Here is a 15,477-nt window from a genome sequence, read left to right as displayed (position 1 = left end):
AAGCAGAGTTCTCCGACAGTCGATCCATTTTAACTGGATGTTATTTTCCATTTATTACAAATTCGTGTCTTTCGCATTCATACTAATTTTGCCGGACTCCTCAGTACTAGCAGGTAGCATGCAGAAATCTTCACTAGGTGGGAGTCAATCGAGGATAGATGGGATTTCAGTGGCTTGCATGGAAGACTGGCACACAGTATTTGGTGGTGACATACGGTGAGCATTCTGGTCAACAGGTAATCATTTTGTGTGCATTTAGATCTTGAATATTTCTTGTGCATGTTGGCAATGATACGTTCACCATGCCTCTTGTTTTTTTTTTTTGTGTTTTTTCTCATCTTGAAATGTGTGATTTGGTCCAGAAACAAAACAAGAGCGCCCAACTTGTTTTGCACTTGTGAGTTCCGCTTGAGATTGGCCTTATATTTTAAAACTAGTCTGTATTTACCTCATGCTTTGTTCGAACTAAGCTTGAGTCTGACATTTGGATTGAAAAAGTTTGTGACAAATTGTTGACATAAGGCTAAATCTCAATGCTGGAGCTCAACATAGATAAGTTCTAGGCACACTCATTACCAGCTCATATTTTCTACTTTCCCATAATGGAACAAAAATAAAAATATTTGTTTCTTAAGATATGCCGTATCCTGTATGATATCGGTAGACCTGTTTTCATGTTACTGTGGATCTACAAGCAGCTTGAGCATGAAATCAAACTTGGCTTACAATTTTTTGGTTTATGTTCAAAAGTTCATTTTACAAAAGGTTTTTTGTTCGGGTGCTCCCAACAATAGTGCATTTCCTTCTTTGTATTACTAGCGTCTTACTCGTGCCAAGGTTTTCTATGAGCTTAGGTGGTAGAAATTTGTCTTGAAATGCTATTATGTTAATCTCTGTGTATTTGCTTTTGAGTTTTATTTTTATTTTTGTACTGGAGCACGCGCTATGTTCTCTCGCGACTACTCATCTGATGAATGGAAAGGCTTCAATGCTCCATCTCGCGTTCAGCCAAAGTACGTGGTTCCAAAAAAACGTACAGCCAAAATATGTTTTGCATAGGCTAGATGGACATGAATAGCCGGTATGTTATCTGTAATAACAGGCAGACGGATCATGCAGTTTCTTGGGCGCTTCGGCCTTTCCACGACAGTTTTCTCGTTTTTTTTTTTCTCGGAGCGGTGTGACTTGATGAGTTTGTGACACCTCCGTTAACAGCCTGAGCCCTGAGGTAAGGGTCACCTGTATTCCTCTCAGAGGACTAAATGATGCGATGGTGGCTCAGGCTGACGGCTGGGGTTAGAGTGTAGACAGTAAGATCACGTGATTCACGGATGTGTCTGGTTATGTGACGTTGCCCCGACCTTGGCTTAGAAAGCGACAACAGCAATCCAAGTGTGCAACAGGACAGTGGAGTGTGGATGCGTTGTATGCTGCCATGAAGGTCAGTTGCTGCATCATGGAAATTCCGAATTGAAGTTCCAGACCTGGTGGAGAAAGGAAGCAGGAAGTATCTCTGCAGGACAGGGGCCTACACAACTTCAACTATGCACGTATATATTCTTCTGGCATGACGTGTTGTTGACTGAGCTTCCATATCTGCTTCGATCACGTTATGATTGCATACGATTGCGTGGGCGGTTCGTTTGGTCATAGAATTATTTCGGCCTTACAAAAAATTATGTTTGGGACAAACAACTCTGTAATTTGCTGTCTCTAGCAACTACACGGAATCAATCCAAGTTATAGTAATATAAAGAAATAAAATAATATACTATAATAAAAGAGTAATTTATTTGTATGATGATTGATTTTAGGTGATCGTGTGATGTGGAGATGGATGATGTTGAGTAGATGTTTGTCGTCTATCTATAGAGGTGGTGATGTTTGATGTGGTGGGTGTGAGTTGACACCCATCTGCGGAGGTAGCTAACACCTATCCTTGGAGGTGATTGACGCGTGACTGGAGTTGAGATTGTTGTCCATCAATCTGTATAGGCGGTAGTAAGGATCGGAGACTGTGATCGGATTTTAAAAATAGATTAAGAGAAGAAAAAGAGTATAATCGTTGGAGATTTTGTAGTTTTGAAAAAGACGAAGAAAATGATACATCATTGATTGGTATTGGTCTTTTATTATGTAATGATTATTTATCTTGATTTAAGTTTTGAAAATAAAGTGAAAGAAGGAAAGAGAACATATTGCGATCAAGTAAGACTATCAAGGATGACATGTGGGGACTAGTTTGATTGTTAATCAGCTAATTAATTGTGACTTTTCATATTATAGGAGAGAGGATGAGATAGAAATCAACTTAAATTATGAACCGATTGATCATATAAAATATATGGTGGAGATCGTTTAATCTATCACAACTTGTCTATTATATATACATATACACGTACATACACACACGATAAGTCTATTCTGCGTCTAGGTGCAGATCAGACTTGCATTATGCCACTACTGCACTACATTTGATCGAGCAAGCTGAGCCTATTGTGAGTCAACAAACTAAGAGACCAATCTGCTGATGTCACCTAAACTACACCCACCAGGGCATGCAACGAAGATTCTTTTTTGTTGATTCAAATCGTTAAAATGCAATATCTCTAAAAACACAGATTCAATTTTTGATCTGTTTGAAATATATTGTTGGAAAAAATACGCTTAACAAAATAAGATCTATAAAGACTATTTTGATGAAGTTTTAGGATCGTTATATAGTTATTATGGGTAAAAAGTAGAATATAGTAGAGTAGAAAGAAATGAACTCTTGTATTCATCGATAAGATTGTGGGTGAAGAATGGGTTTCTTTTCATCAACAAGCACATATTCATATGGATAACTGCTTAAGACAGTTAATCATCTAACTATAGGATAATTGAGTATTATTATTTATTACAACACTCCCCTTGATCAATTATCTTTAGTTGCAAACATCTCATTGAAAACTCCTCTAAAACCCTGTGAGAAAAATATAAGGAAAAAATAGTATATTGATATACCATTAAAACTACTTAAAATCTTATAGGAGAATATAAGGAGAAAATGATATGGTATATATTGGTTATGCTTCATTGAAGCGCATATGAGAAACCTAAATAGGAAAAGCTTATTGGTGAGCATAGAGAACAATAACTATGATATATGGATCATATTAATACCTCCGAAAACCTCTTGAGAAGATAGGAGGAATAATGATGATATGTTGTTAAAACTCTTTTAAAATCTAGTGAAAAAATAAGAAAAAAATAGTACATCATATATTGATTATTGTCTCTATGTAAACTCATATGAGAAAAACTTTAAAAGGAAAAACTCTTAAACGGGTTTAGAGAACAATAGATATATCTTTAATACCTCATTTAAAAACCCAGAAAGGAAAAATAAGAGATATGACATATGATCTTGTGTAGATATTGCCTCATCAAAACCTTATATGAGAAACCGTATAAGAAAAACTCATAAAAGAAAAGAGTGCAATATAATTATGAACATATTATTATTCAGGGATTAACTCCTCCTGAACCTTGCAAATCTTGTAATCATCGCATTCCAATTCTATGAATACATTTTAGAATGTGTAAGTTGGTAAAGACTTTATGAATTAATCAGCGAGATTATCACATGATTTAGTTTGCAAAATATCTATATCCCTATCACGAGGATAGAACAATTTAGGAGCAATATGTTTGGTTATATTGCTCCTTATATAACCTATTCGTATTTGAGCAATGCATGCTGAATTATCTTCATGGATAATGGTTGATGATTCAATAGAATCAATACCACATGATGTATGTATTTTATCATTCTATGAAGCTATATACATGTATGTGATATTTCAGAATGATAGGTGAAAACAGACACTAGAATATGTTTTGATGACTTCTATGAGATTGCTATATCATCAAAAAATCAACATGTGATCTGGCGTTATGGGGATCTGTTATATAGCCAGAATCTAGATATCCCACTATGATCATAAGTTGATTTTTCTGATAGAAAAATCTAGATCTTTGATACCATAAAAATATCTGTGGATATCTTCTTTGACTCCTGTCTAATGGCATTGTTAGAGCTGCACTATTTAAGCTAGCAATTTATCAGCAAATGCAATATCAGACCTGTTGTGATTTGCAAGATATATGAACGCTTTGATGATACTAAGATATAGAACTCTAGGTTTAATATGTTTTCAATATCAATCTAATGTATGAATGGATCTTGATTTATATTTAGGGATTGAATGACCATAAGTGTTTTAATGGATATAACTGTCCAATATTATTTGGATATTGGTGGACTGATAGATAAATATTCCTGAAGGAATATGCTCAAGTTGTAGATTTAAGTGAAACCTAAATCATTCATCTCAAATTCCATCTTTAAGATGATTACATATTTTGTCGTTTGTGGTTTGTGGTTTGAAGATGATACAAAATCCAATTGGGATTTTATTATGAACATACATATGTAATCGTTGTGGTTGGAGTAACTCTTCTGTGGAAGGAACTTATTTAGTCAATTGTAACACAATCAACTTAACTGCTTGAAATTATGAAATGACTTTTAGCTGTACACAATATATATTGCGATTTATATTTAGATTCAGAATATGAAGTCCATTAAGAACTTATATGTACGAATCTATCAAATTCATTTGATCTGCCAATGATATTGAATATGAGAACATAATTTTCACACATACCATGAGGTATGTAACATCGTAATTGATGTCGGGTCTCTGCGTGAACCCTTGTGCTGCTAGCCTCGCTATTTCACCACCTTATAAAATAAAAATTCATTTGGCTTCTATAGGTAAAACATTGAAAGTCTAGGTATTACTTTTATGGATATCTCTCTTTTTGTAAGTGAGTGTAATTCTACCTTAATTGTTTCATTCTATTTGGTCCAGTCCGAGTGCTTGAGGCACCCTGCCATGGCCATAGATTTTGGACCGGATCCAATTGAAGATCTTCTTTAATTTTTGAGGAGAAATATTTGGAGATAATTTGTAGTCTTTGGTATTGATTGATTCTATGGAATCAATGTAGTTTGTGGAAATATTATCCTATTTAACTCCATGTATTTTCCAAAACAATAGAGTTAGAGTGTTCCCATGATCCAGTGCCTGAATTTGTGTATACATTTATGCTGGGCATTTGGATGCTGAGCATCCATAAGCGTTTGGATAGTGAATACCCACAAGGTGTCTATCAACTTGATGTTAATTTGTATTTACTGTTTTGGAAGAGTAATTCCTCTATTTTTGCGGTAGCTTGTAAGAAGCTTTATCCTTTGTGACTGTATTTCACCATCTCTTATTTTGATTTTAGAGTTGAGCAGTTTTATTTGGTACACCCACTCTTTTTAGCACATTTCTTGTAGAAATATAGGATTTTGTGACACATTTATTGTTAGTAAATGTATTTTGGCAGGTATTTGTAATATATTGCAAATACAAGATTGTTCTAAATAAAGATTCAGATATCAGGTACGTGGATATGAGGATTGAATGTGAACGTGTATGACGTTCTCTTATAATTTCTGGCATTCTTTGTGGTATTAATCTCCTAATAATAACGGGAATTGTCCTCAAATTCTTATGAGCACACAGTCAATGCATATGTCCCATATGAGGGACTTGAAATATTATATGATTGACGGATAATTATACATCATATAGATCCACAATGTCCTTTGATGTATGCTGTACGATGGTGATATCGGTACGTACAGAATGTAACTGATTCGCAGATGGGAAAAACTTGGCTGAGGCTAAATTTTCACGTATTAACTATAATGGAGGGAGCCGTATAATTGCAATTGAATGAATTTGGTTTAATGATGCAGTGTGTAAAGCCGTATGTCACCAACAAGATATTGAAAAATTGCAATTTTATGGTTGGTCATGCAAATGAATTGATTCTTTTGGTGAGATATTCAGTTAGACCATTATGAATGTGCACATAGCGTACTTAATGCAGTAATGTCCAAAGCCAAACAATAATTGAATGCGCGGTAAGGAATAACATTATCTATGTGAATGGATTTGATCCTACGCTCAGGATAATTTTCTCTAATTTTAATTATGTGAGCAGTGCGTTTGATATAATTATGGTGCCTTATGTATAAGGGCACACGTGAGACTATTTTGTAGATGTATTAGTCAGTATTGTAGAGTACCTAGATGGTCCATAATATTGCTGAATAGAAGTACATATATGTTCTTGAATGTGTTCAAGAAAATGGTTGGCGCATTATGATTTTTTTTTGGTAAGAGGGTCTTAAATTTAAATTCCATGTGACACATGTGGAGCACATAAATCTGAAAATTTTGTGAATACTGTGACAAATAGAATTGTTAATAATTTTTCTCATCATCTCTAGGGTAGAGTGATAAAGGCAATCATGCCAAGTCTTGATGTGATTACAATAGAAAAATTATTTTGTACGCAATATGTGGTACGTGATTTTATATATGTATAGGACAATCCAGATGGTATATAGAGAAGCTTGCCATATTCGTTATTTTTTTTGTTATCATGGATTTCAATATGAAACCATTATGATAGATATCTCTAACTTAGTAGAGTACGAGTTGAATCAGGATACAATAGTGCATCATCAATTATGATTTGAGTAACTATATAGAGAATAATCATGGTGCCAATGCCAACAATCATAACATCGCCTCCAACGATTGTCATAATATTTACTTTACTCTTTTTAAGAGTTTGAAAATATTTGGTTTCCTTAAATATAGAGTTAGTGTTATAACTATCCACTAAGCAGATGTTATCTTCCGTAAAATTGAATCTCGTAGAAATCTATATATAAAAATGAAGAATTTAATATAAAATTCTTATCAAATATATAGAATACATACAAACTTTATGTAGTATCATAGTGCTGATACAATATTATACTATAACATTTTTTGGGACATAGATAACATGATATCTAAGGAATTGAGAGACTAGTTAAGATCTCCAAACATGTCAAGCGAAGCAAATTTGATAAACATGGGATCTTATGGTTATATAATAGTCTGGTTGTTATTTGGTTCTTGTGGAACATGTTGTGAACAACTAGCCTCCTTGATAGAGTCAGTTTGAAGATTGAAGTGTGCTTCCAATCTGTGACCTTGAGCAGGTTGGTTGCGCCTCACAAATTATAAATGCAGATCAACTAAATGTCTTGGGTTGTGACATTTTTAAATGGAGTGCTTGTAGCATCCACACTTACGATAAACATTAAATTTGTCAAGTTTGAAAATTCCTTTACCCTAATTCGATACATAGTGCTTCTGCTTCTTATTACGTTTGCGTTTGCCATTGAAGTTCTTTGGATGGTGTCTAAGAGAGCCATCAAACTTATTGTTATTCTGGATATTAGCATGTATTTCATGTAAAGGAGCAACCCTAATTGGACGGTGATGATGAGTCCTTAGCAGTTCATCATGCTTTTCGACCTAAAGTAATACATGTATTGAGTCAGAATAAACTTGGTATTCTTTGGCAAAAAACAATTTTGAACAGATTTTATGAACAACGTGATTGTATTCCCTGACGGATTTAAAGTCTTAGAGTCGGAGATTTGTTAATTCATGAAAAACAATTTTGCCTTCTGCGGTTCATATCTAGATCTAGCCATAGAGTGCTCATATTTGTTTCCATCAAGATACTCAGATTTGAGATCTGGATGGATACGGTGCCTTATTATGTATAAATCTCTATATTTTACTTGATCTGTTAGCAGTGGATCTCCCTCTTGGGGTGGTTGGAGTGTCACTACTATTTCGCAGACTCAAGATTGACCTTAACGTCCATGACCCATGTTGGGTAATTGTGACCGTCAAGCACGAGTTTATCGAACTCTCTGCCGTTCATTGTATTCTATATAGATTTGACCATAGATTTGATTAATTTACTGTTGGTAAATTAAAAATCATCATGTTAATGTTGTAATAATGATTTAACTTTTGTGAAGTCAAGTTGAGACATGAATTACATAATGTAGACCTCAAATTATGTAGCTAACACGGTGAAGATAATCACAAAATATGGTGTAGATCTTGTAGTAGTATGAGACATAATTTGATATTTATCAGTAGATGCCTATGTTCCTATTACCTTATATTATACTAAGTAGAATATTTGTAAGAACACGTTGAAGGTAATCATTAAGTCAAGGTGATTAAATATAGATCTCACAGTAATAGTGGATAATATGCGACGCCATTATTTTATTACCTTGTGTTTCACAAATATTAAATGGAGGTAATCATTTAATTTGATTTTGCATTTTAATTCTACTTGAATTAAGCACTATTGGACATAACAACACTTTGGACTTATGTCGGTGTATTTCATAAGACCGTGACCCTATCGCGTGATCATGGAAGGCTCTCGCGACCAGCCCTTGGCCACAAAGGTAAGCCCTGCGACCAGCCTCACTAGTCACAAGGTAGATATTTCATCTTAATCTATCAAGTAGCATTAAATACTATCTACTCAAGTGTTTTCTTCTCCAGGCAACCCCTCCATCGAACAAAACCTTGGACGACGCAGACGGGCAGTGTCCCATCCTGTAGCATTAATTTCTATAGGGTGGCGTTATACAGACAAGCGTGGCACTGCATGGTCGATGGGACGACATCGTAGGCGGGCATGCGGCGTGGGGTGACGGGACATGGCAGATCGGTCGACCAGTGTAGGGTATGCATACCTACCCTAACTAGGGGGTTAGACCGGTGACGCTATTTGCATGGTCTGTCTGTATACACCACTCCTGCTATATAAATAGAGGAGGATCGAGCTTGTAAGAAGGAGAGGAACACATCTGTAAAAAGTTTCAGACTATCCATAAAAGAATACATATGACGTAGGGCTGTTATCCTATGAGAGGCCTGAACCTGGACAACCCTGGTGTTCTTGAGTTCACACACACACTGAATACATCGATCACGCATCCATAGCCCATATACCCCGGAAGTATTATCAGAGATTAACTCTTGACATCTTAATTAAGGTGAATTAATGTATAATTTTTTGCAAGAAAATGAATCTCAATTGCAAAATTAAAGCGATCATAAACTTAATTGTATGTTATAGGGATTGCTTGAAGCAAACACATTGAACAATACATAATATTCTAGAAAAAACAGGGCCTGGAATGTTAAATTACAACAATAAACAATACTGAATGTAATTACAATAAATTATAGGGGCCTAAACATGAAAAGTATTTAATAAACAATACCGATAGTTGGGCCACCTTATAATTTTTAGAAACTCAGTGGGGTTTTCTACAAAATGGCCTAAGGCTCTGCGTGTTTGCCGAATGGGCCAAGGCAACTGGGTTGAGGCCCATTCGGCCTGGTGGGTGGGATGATCTACCTCATATAAAAATGATGGGGGGGGGGGGCAGTTAGGGTTGTCGATCCCCTGCCCACACACACCCTGTGGAGACACCGCCATTGCCTGGTAGCAACCGCGGGATGGGGCGAGGCGTCGGCCGAAGGATTGAGGTTGTGTCGCTGCCCATGGGCGTGTAGAGCCGAAGCGGGCACGTCACCGTGCCACGTTGGGGTCCGTCACCGGAGAGCCGCTGGAGGGCCACAGCCGGAAGAGATCCAGGTGGATCTATCGGGGTCGAAGGGCCACCATGTGGCTTGTGTCTAGTGCCGAATCCGTCCGTCGAGCACCTTCGGAGGGCCGATCGTCGAGCACTGATGAAAATGGTGGTGTGGTTGCCAGCGGCGGCCCAGAGCAATGCGTCTGAAGGGGCACTGCTGCCATGAGGATGGCACAACAGATGGTCCGCCGGATGATGTATGTGCTGGAGGAGACGCGACAGGAGATCGCCCCCGTCCTTGGGCTACCTCTGCCTGGAAGGTAAGCCAAGCACCACCAGATGGGCGCAGGGCGGGAGTAGCCAGATAGACAGACGCCATCGGATGGTGAGCGTTGCTCAAGGGTAGGCCGCTGGATCAGCATTGCCAGTGATGGTCAGCTCGAGCTAGGCCGCTGTGTGTGCAGGCCCTCACATCTGGCTTGGTTATCTCACATGCAGGTGGCTCGAGGCGCCGTGGATCGAGCGCGGACTGCCACTAGCCATGTCGTCGGTGCCACTAGAGGACATAAGAGGATTGCCTCCACCGAGTTCAACATTAATGGAAGATGACGTCCTTGTGCAGTGCGTCGGTGGAGACGGCAGACAGAAAGGTACCGGTGGGTGAAGATGCAGACGGTGAATGGCGTGAAGAGCCTCACACAAGAGGTGCGCTAGTCCGATCAAATCGGATTCATCGTTGTCATAGACGTGAATCAGAGGATGAAGGTTAAATGCTCCATGTCTCACCTTCATGCGTACTTGTTCTTCCTCTGTATGCGTGGTAAACATGTATGCCATGATTGAGGCATTAGGCTTACTTGATGGTGGCCTGAGGCCACACTGTTGCCGCCTTCGTGCGGTTGTCCAAAACGAATACCGTCGTCTCATTTGAGTGTTGATGGGCATTGCCTTTGTGCGGTCGCCGAAGAAGCACGCGGCTGCCATCATGTGTCTGCTGAATCGATTGTTCTCGCGGCCCTCTGTTCGTCTTTCTCTTGTCAATTGTTGCTCGAATGGAAGAATCCATTTAACTCTTCTGGGAGAGGCCTTTGTGCCTCTGTGTGCTTACTTGTTGTGGTGTGGCTGTTCAGCGATGAAGAGCGAAAGTGGCTGATAATGTTTTACAAGTAGATACAGAAAGTAGAGATCAGAGATTGAACTTAGAATAGAGAGAATGATTATTGTATTTATTGATGAGAATGTTTACATATTTATACATGTTGAATGGACATGATGATATGATATGTCTATTGGGAAGACAACCCTTCTCAATAGACACAACTCTTGTAGTTGACACCTAATTGATCACATGGTGTTTATTCTCAACATAATGATAACAAAAAATTGCATTATGTTGTATAAAGGACCATAGGGATAAAGAGTTCACTGAGGTTCCTGTATGCAAAAATTCTATTATGAGTACAGAAGTATGGTAGGTTTGGTCAGCGTGTCAGGTTTGCAAGAGTATTATAGAGTTCATATGAATTATCCATTCAATTGCATGTTCATGTTCCTTTTTCCTGTGATGTGTAGGTGTTCCATAGATCTGTTTTATGAGAGTTTTGTTCAGGACAGAGTGCAGCGGATGACATGATCAGGGCCGCAGATGCAGAGGGGACCCTCCACTGTTGCACCTACAACGAAGATGGGCCCCTTCATAGTTGCAAACACTCTTGTATTGCACCCCGTACCCGATGAGGAGTTAGGTCAGTTCAACATGGGTAGGATGACAAGGGAAGGAAAAAGGTGACCATCTCCAAGAGAAAGAATAAGGCAGAGCCGAAGATGGACCAAACAAAGTGTACATACGAGGAGGACAAGCTGCTCGTGCCCGCATGGTTAAACGTGAGCCAGGATCCTGCAGTGGGAACTGGTCAGACCAAGAAAACGTACTGGGGAAAGATCACCAATTACTTCAACATTTATAGGAAGCCGTTTATGATTGCAAGGTCAAACAAGGCTTTGATCAACCACATGAAGCTCATCATGGACACAGTTAGCAAGTTTGCGGTGCACGTGAGGAAGATGGAGCAGCTCAATCCTAGCGGGACCAACGAGTGTGACAAGATGTGCTCTGATAAGCACTTATTCATGTAGGAGCAGAATTTAACTTATGATATTTCCTGGGGTGGTACTAGCAAGCATGTATTATTCATGTTGGACCACCAAAGAAGACATGGTGTCATGTGTTGAATGAGAGATGCAGTCATGTTTAAATGAGTCAAATACTATGTCGGTGACACAGGAAACAGGGGTCCCCGAGTCCCGAGGCCAGACCAGCAGGATGACACGTGGCGACCTCCCGCGGGGATGATCTCCCCGAAGCGCGAGAAGACTAAGTCCCGGGAGAGGGCGCTCGGGGCCATGAACAGTGGTCTCCGAGTACCCGAGTTCCCCGATGATCTGCGAAGACCAAGTGCCGGGAAGAGAGTGCTCGGGGTCATGAACAGTGGCCCCCGAGCACTCAAGTCCCCCGACGACCAGAAAAGCTGAGTACCGGGAAGGGTGTGCTCGGGATTGCGAACAGTGGCCCCCGAGCATCCGAGTACCCCGAGGACTCAAGGAAGGTAGTTCCGGGAGAGAGTGCTCGGGGCCGCGAACAGCAGCCCCCGAGCACTCGATTCCCTAAGGATCTGAATAGTCGATTCCGGGAGAGACTGCTCGGGGATGTGAACAGTGGCCCCCGAGCATTCGGTTCCCCGAGGACCAAGAAAGGGCATATCCGGGAGAGAGTGCTCGGGGATGCGAACAGTGACCCCCGAGCACTCGGCTTCCCGACGGCCTAAGAAGTCCTTCGCCAGTGGCCCCAACAGAGGTCCAGCGGTGAGGTGTTAGCCAATGAAAGGCCCGATGCCGCATTTAAGAGGGCGCGTGTCCTGTCACTTCCAACTGCTCCAGCCACGCTCAGTGTCAGTCCCTGCTACATTCTGGTAGGAGGGCGTTGGGACATTTAATGCATGGGTCCCATCCCGCGTCATCCGGCGCGGCTCGGGATAGCATCGCGAGGCCCAAGGCGCCCCGCCTGCCGCCCTGCTGTGTCAGGCGTACCGGACCGAGCGGGCATGCCAGGCCGCTCTGCGGCTGCCCGGTGGGCCCTCTCCACGGCACCCGTTGCAGAGCACATCATGACGATCGAGACCGGGCGGGGGGCACGTTTTCAACCCCCTCGTCACTTCACGCAGCAGCCCATAATGGCTGCTTTTCCATTTATGGCGCCTTGGAACTCGTGCCCTCCCTTTCGGGGCACGCTACCGCAGGCGGGTATTTAAGAGAAGCCGGTGGATACAGAAAGGAGGATCCATCTCTCTGACTCTCTCTCTCGGACGGGAACGAAGACCAAAGACAGAAGAACACCCCAGTACAAGCACAGAAGCTGAGACCACCGAAGAACGAGGAGCCCGAAGCTCTAGGATAGACAAACATTCTTGTAACCAATAACGTCCCTGAAAGACATCCTCAATGCATTTATAGCATACACACAGGAGTAGGGTGTTATGCTCAGTGCGGTCCGAACCTGTCTAAAAATCCCCCCAGTGCATTTACTGCATTCTGTATTCGATCATTCCATTCCACCTGCCATCGTATTTACGCCCATTTACTTCACCCGCAAACAGATTCAGAATCATCCCCTAGGCCGAATCTCAAAGGGGGTTCCTCTGGATCCCTGTTTTAGGAGTTCACCCTCTGACATACTATTACTGTGGATTGTTGCGTTGCAAAATGGTAAATTGTGGTGGTGTCTTGCTCAGCTATTGCACCTGAAACATAGGAATAATTCACTTCCTGATGTTGGTAAAATACATTGGAATAACAAAGTACTTCAGCCTTTTGCATCTTTCCCCATTTCCAAAAGGAAAATACTGGCCACGATACATTATACAACTTGTCTATAGAAAAAAGAATGCACAAGTATAAGATTGGCTTCCTGAGGTATATAAAAACCAGAAATAGGTGAGCTTAGAAGTGAGAACTGACATCCCGTTTCTAAATAAAATAAGAAGTGAGAACTTACATCTTTCTAAGTAGATCTAGTAATTAGTACAATATTGTTAGAATTATTTTACTGTGAAGCTAATTGTGGTACTTCTATTGAATGCAAACTAATATGATTCCAGCTTCAAGCTTTCACCACTAGTAGCTAACATTGAGAACAGTAGCAGAGAGTTTTATTTACTGCTCAAAATATAGCTCTCTCATGTTTTTCTTGTTTCGCAGATGGCTCGTGCTTGCATGACATACAAGGGGATTGAGAGGAAGCCGTTTGTATACGTGCACTGTTGGGTCATGCTTGCCGACCACCCCAAGTGGCACGCGCACGAGGCCGCGAAGGCGCAGAAGATGCAAGAGGGAGACAAAGCACATTCCAGCCCAGCAGAATGCAATGAGGTGCCAAACGACGCAACATCGAACACATCTATAGAGATTTCTAGGCCCATTGGAAGGTAGACAGCTAAAGCGGCGCGTGCTCGGGTATCATCTTCTAGTATGTCTCTGCCTACCGTGTCAGATGGGATATATGCAACCCATCTTGCAGAGCTCACTGAAACTAGGAAGGTTATGGTGGAGTTAAAAAAGGAGCACATTGAGGTCATGCGTATGGAGGCATCCATTCACAAAGATGATCAGGATGAGTGTATAATGAAGATTGATTTGGACAGTGTGAGTGATCCCCTGAGAGAGTACTATAGGAAGAGCAGGAGGCAGCCATGGTGCGATGGAACGCCACCGAACGGAACCCATAGCCGCTCGTTGATTATGTCTTTGCAAGGTGCTTTTGGTGGATTTTTAAGAACTCATTTGAGTGTCTACTTATTTTACTTATTTGTAATAATTTTGAAATTCTTTTAAGCTGTGAGTGGATTTACGAGAATGCTATTGCAGTCACCTAGATTGAAGCAAGGGTGTGGTGCCATATACATTACTATGTGATGCTCCTGCTTTGGCTGAGGCTTTTGCTTACACCAATTCTTGTTGGCTTGAATATTGTCACAAGAGAAATTGCCTTTTAATGGTTTTACACTTACTAGAATACTGTCAGTTCGAATAAATGTAAAGGAAGGTATGGGCCTATAGGAGAGACAGAAGATAAAAACGTTTTTTTTTGTTTGGTGTGTGTGGATATCATATTAATTTGGATGGGCACAATGACTTACATTGCGACTGATAGAACTTAAACTATCAGTTTACATACGACGACTAACATTGCAACTGGCAGAATTTAAACTCACATTTTGATACATTATGATGACTAACATTGCAACTGATAGAACTTAAACTCACATTATATTACATTACGATGACTAACATTGCTACTGACAAAACTTGAACGCACTTTACGCTACATTACGATGACTCACATGCCAACGAGAACACATGAACTAGACGGAACGTGATGACCATTTTATTGTGCTCCATGAAGATTCCATAGGTGCTCCACGAGATCATCACGCAGTTGGTGGTGCAATGCCCGGTTCCTGATTGCTTGAGTTACTTCTATATACTGGAGGACAACTTGGTCTAGTTTGCGACCCACTGTGGTTTTCTCGCCCATATAGTCACACACCTCCTCCTCATCGGAGCCGCCCCTCTCATCCTCAATTATCATGTTGTGCATTATGACACATGCGGTCATAATGTTGTGAAGTGTGCTTTCATTCCAAATTCTAGCTGGACTGTGAATTATGAAGAACCTCGACTGCAGGATGCCAAATGCGTGTTCAACATCTTTTCGGATTGATGCTTGCATGGCGGAGAAATGCACGCTCTTGTTCCCCCTTGGTGCTGAAATTGCCTTCACTATGGTCACCCATTCGGGGTAAATTCCATCGCCTTGGTAGTAGCCCATGTCATACGTG

The 15,477-nt window shown here is 40.6% G+C and overlaps 1 protein-coding gene across 1 annotated transcript; it reads left to right on the top strand.

The window, feature by feature from the left end:
• The first annotated feature begins 115 nt into the window (after window positions 1–115).
• LOC133924103 (uncharacterized) lies at window positions 116–14,506 on the top strand. Its single transcript, XM_062369490.1, has 2 exons — window positions 116–236; window positions 13,838–14,506. Exons 1-2 carry the CDS (start codon window positions 159–161, stop codon window positions 14,066–14,068), a joined length of 309 nt encoding a protein of 102 aa, XP_062225474.1. The 5' UTR covers window positions 116–158; the 3' UTR covers window positions 14,069–14,506.
• Window positions 14,507–15,477: the final 971 nt, after the last annotated feature.

Source organism: Phragmites australis, chromosome 1 (assembly GCF_958298935.1).
Source record: "Phragmites australis chromosome 1, lpPhrAust1.1, whole genome shotgun sequence".
Taxonomy (NCBI): domain Eukaryota; kingdom Viridiplantae; phylum Streptophyta; class Magnoliopsida; order Poales; family Poaceae; genus Phragmites; species Phragmites australis.
This window is presented reverse-complemented; position numbering and strand designations above follow the sequence as displayed.

Excerpts from the sequence above, each read along its gene's own strand:
- LOC133924103 (XM_062369490.1), top strand. The coding sequence starts at position 159 with ATGGGATTTCAGTGGCTTGCATGGAAGACTGGCACACAGTATTTGGTG. Across the intron at positions 237-13,837 it reads GTGAGCATTCTGGTCAACAG|ATGGCTCGTGCTTGCATGAC; the intron begins GTAATCATTTTG and ends CTTGTTTCGCAG.